Source organism: Portunus trituberculatus, chromosome 29, assembly GCF_017591435.1.
Source record: "Portunus trituberculatus isolate SZX2019 chromosome 29, ASM1759143v1, whole genome shotgun sequence".
NCBI lineage: Eukaryota > Metazoa > Arthropoda > Malacostraca > Decapoda > Portunidae > Portunus > Portunus trituberculatus.
The window spans coordinates 7,768,512-7,776,011 of NC_059283.1; the positions used below are offsets into that span (position 1 = coordinate 7,768,512).

Here is a 7,500-nt window from a genome sequence, read left to right on the forward strand (position 1 = left end):
CATGTGTGAGGTACCAGAAGGGGCAACATTGCTCCTCTCTCTACCTGTGTTAATACTCGTGGCGTGATTATACCTTCGTCAACAGAATAGCTTACACATGTACAATGGTTTCTCTTCATTAATAAAGAGTGAGGTATGATTGTTACCTATACAACACTCCTATCAACTCTAAATGATAGTTTGTATATGTCCAATGGTTCTTCATTAATATAGAGTGAAGTATGATTATTACTCCTATCAACTCTAAAATGTATGGCTCGTCTTCACTAACAGAGTGGAGTATGATTGATACCTATACAGCACTAGCAAGAACTCTAAATGATAGTTTACATATGTACAGTAGTTCTTCTATATGTAAAGGAATTATCCCAATTATCAAATACAAATAAATTTAACTTTTCTCTATTTTTCAAAGGGGTTTCTAAGGCAGACCAAATTACCGCACTCTCTTGACCCCCGGCGCCGTATGTGACTGCGGCCAAGCAGCAAAAAATCTCCCTTGTTTGCATTTGGAAGGCAGTAACAGAGGCACAGTGAGAGCGAAGACTCAAGTGAAGTGGGGAATTTGGGTTAAATTGTTAATTATTCGTACGCGGGGAAGAGGTCGTGTTACAGGGAACGACGGAGCGGCAAAGAGACGGCGAGGGAAGGTCGATGAGGTCACGACTATAAACCCACACTTGTTTTTCTTATTGGGGAGACTGCGAGGGCCTGGGCGCTGGCGTGGCCTTGAGAGCCTCGCCGCTTATCTCTGTGTACATTTCAATACAATAAAAGATAAAAAAAAAAAAAGGAAGAAAAAGAAAGCTAACCATTGCCTTGCCTTGCCTCACGTCAACTAAACTTCTTATATTCTAGCAGTCAACCGAATCGATGTTTGAATTAAGTCAGTGTTTGGTGTTTATGTGTGTGTGTGTGTGTGTGTGTGTGTGTGTGTGTGTGTGTGTGTGTGTGTGTGTGTGTGTGTGTGTGTGTGTGTGTGTGTGTGTGTGTGTGTGTGTGTTCTGTCGGAAAGTTTGGTTTCTTTTGGCCAATTTTTGCTGGCGCTGTGTGAGCCACACTTGCCTTCCTTCCTTGCCACTTAGACGTGTAAAGGATAAACTTACACCGTCACCTCATCTCTTTCCCCTTCCTTCTTCTCTTTTCCACTCCACCACTTCCTCCTCCTCCTCCACCTCCTTCTCCTTCTCCTCCTCCTCCTCCTCCTCCTCCTCCTCCTCCTCTTCCTCCTCCTCCTCCTCCTCCTCCTCTTCCTCCTCCTCCTCCTCCTCCTCCTCCTCCTCCTCCTCCTCCTCCTCCTCCTCCTCCTCCTCCGGCGCCTCCTCCTCTTCGTCATCTTCCACCTCCTCCACTGCGGCAGGAAAACGGTCACCTTCAACAAAGATCCACACGACAGAAAGATAAATTTACAGTTTCTCCTCAAAAGTCTTGACACGAGATGAGTCTGTGATGAGGATCGGCAGTGACAAGGGAAAGAAAAGATGTTGTTTCACCGCCTTCCTTTGTTACTAAATGTGTTATGGCCGAGAGGGAGACGTTCAATTGTTACGATATGAAGACGTGTGTTCTCTAATTGCTTTTCCTTGTGTTCTTTCGTTGCTTAAGTCGATGTATGTGTGTTATGGAATGGAGTTAGAGCGTAGAATGAAAGTACAATTAAAGCATAGTATATTTAGTGTATTTCTCACCACGCAGCGGTTTCAGAAATACCTGTGAAGTCTCGCGGAGCAGTAATAACATGTCTTGCTGGAAGTTGTGCGAGAGAAAAGAAGGCGAGATGAAAAGATGTAAACACGGTTATCTCTCAGGAGGAGGTGTCGCTTCGTCTGAGAGAGAGAGAGAGAGAGAGAGAGAGAGAGAGAGAGAGAGAGAGAGAGAGAGCTGTCATGTCACCTCAAACTTTTAATTAAAACTAACTTTCCCAGACAGATTCAGAAAAGTTACAAGAAACGCCATTTAAAAAAAAGGAAACGAAAAATGTAAATGTACTTACCTATCTACACACACACACACACACACACACACACACACACACACACACACACACACACACACACAGACACACGCCTCATCAAATCCCCCCCAAAAAAACAATAGAAATAAAGGCGAAAAAAAAAAAATCTGAATGTGAAACACGGCTGATATATCCCCAAGACTTACACAAACTCTCATCCCTCTCGTCCTTCGCGCCTGTGCTGTCAATCACTGGTAAATAAACACACACTCCACAGCGATCAGTTTATATAGTGAATAGGAATGAAGACAAAGAATAGTTCCCCCTTGTCTCCCTCTCGCGGCAAGTGTTTGGGTCCGCTGGGGTGAAATGAAATTGAGGCAAGACAAGATAGTTTTCGGTTTGTCTCTCTCTATTGGCAACATTGTGTCTCTCGCCGCAATAGAGGGCTCGCCGGGATCTTGAAAATGCAATATTCAGCTCATAAAATCTCTCTCTCTCTCTCTCTCTCTCTCTCTCTCTCTCTCTCTCTCTCTCTCTCTCTCTCTCTCTCTCTCTCTCTCTCTCTCTCTCTCTCTCTCTCTCTCTCTCTCTCTCTCTCTCTCTCTCTCTCTCTCTCCTCTCTCTCTCTCTCTCTCTCTCTCTCTCTCTCTCTACTCTCTCAGCCATCCTGTACAGATCTGCAATAGTGTGTGTGTGTGTGTGTGTGTGTGTGTGTGTGTGTGTGTGTGTGTGTGTGTGTGTGTGTGTGTGTGTGTGTGTGTGTGTGTGTGTGTGTGTGTGTGTGTGTGTGTGTGTGTGTGTGTGTGTGTGTGTTCACTTTCCATGAATAGACATGACAGCTTTTAATTATCCTTTCTCTCTCTCTCTCTCTCTCTCTCTCTCTCTCTCTCTCTCTCTCTCTCTCTCTCTCTCTCTCTCTCTCTCTCTCTCTCTCTCTCTCTCTCTCTCTCTCTCTCTCTCTCTCTCTCTCTCTCTCTCTCTCTCTCTCTCTCTCTCTCTCTCTCTCTCTCTCTCTCTCTCTCTCTCTCTGTACATATAACAGTATTAATTGAAAACACACACACACACACACACACACACACACACACACACACACACACACACACACATCCCGTATTTTTAATCATCTGGTCTTTGTTCTTCCAGACAATTATCATTCTAGCGTAGCAAATAACGAGTGTGCCCAATTACAAGTTCGTCTATTATTCATATTCTTCCGTCTATTTCTTTCGCCTATTCAATTCCTTTTTCCTTTTTTGTTTGGTTCTTTTATTTCCACTTCATTAGCGTCCTTCTTCTTTTTCTCTCTACTCCATTCTTTTCTTCTGTTGTTCATGTTTTCCTTTTTGTTTCTTTCACTTGTTGTTCACTTTCTTTTTTAATTCATTTTTCCTTTCTTCACTGTACAACGTCTCTTCCCTCACCTCTTTTTCCCTTCCTTCTTTTTTCCATCACTCCTTTTTCTTCCCTCATCATTCTTCCTTTCTCTTCTCTTCAACACACACATCCATCTCCATCCATGCAAAATTATCAGTCTTACTTCCTCACTCTTCAACATTCCTTCTTCTTCTCCTTTTCCTCATCCATCTCCACGCACAGTCACCCAGCAGCCATACTAACACCCTTCCTTCAGCCTCCCAATCCAACTCGTCCCTCTCTCCTTCCCTCTACTCACCAATATCCAGAGTATTCTTCCCAACTTCCCCAACGGCCGCCTTAAGCTCCCCATACTCCGTCAGTAGCTTTCCCTGGATGTGCTCCAAGGTGGACAGCTGCGGGGAGAGAGAGTGAGAGGGTGTGAGAGAGACGAGAGGGGGAGAAAGGGTACAAAAGAGAAAAGTGTAAAGAAAGGAGAGAAAAACGAGAGGCGAGGTGAAAAAGGAGCAGCTGGAAGGAATGGCGTGCAGAAGTAGGAGGAGGAAGAGGAGGAAGAGGAGGAGGAGATACTAGAGGAAGAGGAAGAAGAGGAAAATAGAGGGTGTTTGTAATTATACCAGACGTGTTCGTGCCATGAGTGTGTGTGTGTGTGTGTGTGTGTGTGTGTGTGTGTGTGTGTGTGTGTGTGTGTGTGTGTGTGTGTGTGGGAAGACCGGGTCAATACCTAGAAGTGAAGGAGACACTGGCGTACAGAAAAAAAAGAAAAAACAAGAACAACATGAATAAGAAAAGAAAGAAATAAAAGAAAAAAGAGTTTACAGACAAAGAATTAATTTTTGTACACAGCACATCCTCAGTTTCCTGGCAAAGTAATTACTACACCGAGAGACACGACACACGCTACACACACACACACACACACACACACACACACACACACACACACACACACACACACACACACACACACACACACACACACACACACACACACACACACACACACACACACACACACACACACACTCGACCCACCTGTCTATGCACGTGCTCAGTAAAGGTGTCGAGACGCACTAGGTTGAGGGCGGTGTGAAGGGGCTGCAGCTGCTGTTCCAAGGCGGCGTTCACCACCTCCCTCACCTCTGCAGCTGTCACTCTTCGCCGTCCTCCTCCTGTAAAGGGTAAAAATGATTGTGAGATAAGTAACTGAGTAAAGGGTGTGAGATATAAGGAGAGAGAGAAAAAAAGAAAAAAAAAAGGTTGTGAGATATAAGGAGAGAGAGAGAGAGCAAAGGGTGTGAGATGGAACAAAGATAAGGGTGTGAGATAAATAACGGAGAAAATGGTGTGAGACATAGGGAGAGAGATAAGGGTGTGAAATTAAAAAGGACAGAGAGAAAGGGTGGAGATGAATAACCGAGAAAAGAATGTGAGATAGAATGAGGGAAAGAAGGATGTGAGATAAAAGGAGAGAGAAAAGTGGTATTGATTTTGTGGTTTTTCTGTATATTCTTGTTTTTCTTTCTCGTTCGTGTGTGAAATGTTGCAAAATGATAAAAGAAAGATAATAACAGAGAAATAAAGATAAAATAATTGTGAGAGAGAGAGAGAGAGAGAGAGAGAGAGAGAGAGAGAGAGAGAGAGAGATTAACATTTTTCTTATCTTTTTGTACTGAGAATGAAACGAAATCATTAGAAAGACATATAAAATAAAGAGAAATAAGATATCATTACAGAAAGGCAGAGTGGGAGAAAGAGGGAAAAAATAATGATTTCACGCAGTTTTTCTCGCTTACCTACTTCCAATGAGAAAATAAAAGGACATTAGAGAGAAAGACAAGAGCGGAGAGAAAAGGAGAAAGAAAGAAGAAAGAAGAGAGAGAAGAAAAGAGGGACGAAAAGAAAGACAAAGAAAGGCGGACAGAAAGAAGAAAGAAAGGAGAAAGAAAAAGAGAAGAAAAGAGAGACGAAAACAGAAAATGACAAAAAGAAAACAGAAAACAGAATAAAAGAAAAAAAAAAGAAAGAAAAAAGAGAGAAAGACAAAGAGAAAAAAGAAAAGAGAAAGCAAGGAAAGAGAAAAGAAAGGAAAAAAGAGAAAGGTAAAGACGGAAAGAAAAGAGAAAGAAAGGAGAAAGAAGAAAAGAGAGACAAAGGCTGAAACAAAAGAAAAAGGAGAAAGAAAAAGAGATAGAAAGGAGAAATAAAAGAGCACATTTTCTACATTCTTTTCCTCGTCTCCAACTGGAAATACGTAAAAGCAACATTAGAAAAAAAAAATACATTACAGAAAATTCTATTCATTTCTGCACACTTTTTTTCTGCACCATAATATAATATTCAGTATCTCATTAATTTCACTAACATATTATTGAGAAAAGACACGCGATGGAAGAGAAAAAAGAGAGGGTAGATATTTTCTTTCCTCGTGTTTTTTACAGATACATTTATTAATATGTGTTTGAATATCTAAATTACGTGACCAAATTATTTTCCAGGAGTTGAGAGAGAAATAAGACTTGAATTCAAATGTTTGTGTATTAAATTGTTTCCATAATTTCACGCCTGAGTGTTGCTTAGGGGAGAAATTGTTAAGGTTTTGTGTGTGTGTGTGTGTGTGTGTAATTCACTGTTTGATCTGCTGCAGTCTCTGACGAGATAGCCAGACGTTATCCTACGGAACGAGCTCAGAGCTCATTATTTCCGATCTTCGGATAGATCTGAGACCAGGCACACACCACACACCGGGACAACAAGGTCACAACTCCTCGATTTACATCCCGTACCTACTCACTGCTAGGTGAACAGGGGCTACACGTGAAAGGAGACACACCCAAATATCTCCACCCGGCCGGGGAATCGAACCCCGGTCATCTGGCATGTGAAGCCAGTGCTCTAACCACTGAGCTACCGGGCCGTGTGTGTGTGTGTGTGTGTGTGTGTGTGTGTGTGTGTGTGCAGCAGCCTAATTTACTTTGCGTGCTTGAAATAACATTGATTATTCTCTCTCTCTCTCTCTCTCTCTCTCTCTCTCTCTCTCTCTCTCTCTCTCTCTCTCTCTCTCTCTCTCTCTCTCTCTCTCTCTCTCTCTCTCTCTCTCTCTCTCTCTCTCTCTCTCTCTCTCTCTCTCTCTCACACCATCAACCTTTCCTCGCCTTAACAAGCTTCTGAAAATCCACACACACACACACACACACACACACACACACACACACACACACACACACACACACACACACACACACACACACACACACACACACACACACACACACACACACAACACAGTACCGTCTCTGTTACTATACGTATCTATCGCGATGTATACTAGCTTTCAAAAATATACTTGAACTCGTTACCACCACCACTACCACTACCACCACCACCACCACCGGCAACCCACGCCCCAAGCTAGCTATTCCGTATCTGCTACCAGCTATTATTATACTCTTACACATCCAACCAAGTGGCCAGCCAGATTATCGCTAATTACAAGAACTAAGATTTACAGCTATCATAAACTTCAAAGCCTTTATATATCGTCTGCCTAACAACTAAACTATGAGTATCTGCCCTCTTTTTTCTCTTTTCTCTCTCTTCCTTTACGTATCTTTTTCCAATTCTCTTTCCTTTCTCTCATCTCTGTTCCTTCTCTCCTTCTTGTTCTTGTTATTCTTTTTCTTATTCGTCTTACTTCGTACATATCTCTTGTAAAATTCTTGCCTCTTATTCCTTTCCCTCTTTCCTTTTGTATATTTTTCCTATCTCCTCTCTATTTTCCCCTTCCCTCTTCGTTTTCTTCTTCTTACTTCTCTTTCGCACCTAAACTTTTGCCCCTTCTCCCTCTCCCCTCTCCCTTTACGTCTACTCTTCCCATCCTCAGTCTCCCCTTTCTTGTGTATTCCCCTCTTCCTTCTTCCTCTTCGCCCTCATCCTTCGCACATATCTTCCTTCTACTTTTTCTCATCTCTCCTGTTATACTTCTCCCATCCCGTGCCTCCCCTTCTCTTGTGTCTATCCTCTCCCTCCTCCTTCTTCCTCCTCCTCCTCCTCCTCCTCCTCCTCCTCCTCCTCCTCCTCCTCCTCCTCCTCCTCCTCCTCCTCCTCCTTGTCTCATATCGCCCAGCCTTCCTTTCTCACCATCGGCCAGAACGATCCTCATGTCA

At 43.0% G+C, this 7,500-nt stretch overlaps 1 protein-coding gene across 5 annotated transcripts in view; it reads right to left on the reverse strand.

Moving 5' to 3' along the window:
• Positions 1–7,500, reverse strand: part of LOC123510629 (angiopoietin-related protein 3-like) — a 119,371-nt gene that overhangs the window by 34,708 nt on the left and 77,163 nt on the right. For all 5 annotated transcript variants that reach the window (XM_045265920.1, XM_045265921.1, XM_045265922.1 and 2 more), the window contains exons 3-4: positions 4,370–4,506; positions 3,633–3,729 (exon numbers count right to left, since the gene is read on the reverse strand). In XM_045265920.1, the coding sequence (XP_045121855.1) occupies positions 3,633–3,729; positions 4,370–4,506 (234 nt within the window). The remainder of the gene's footprint in view (positions 1–3,632; positions 3,730–4,369; positions 4,507–7,500) is intronic.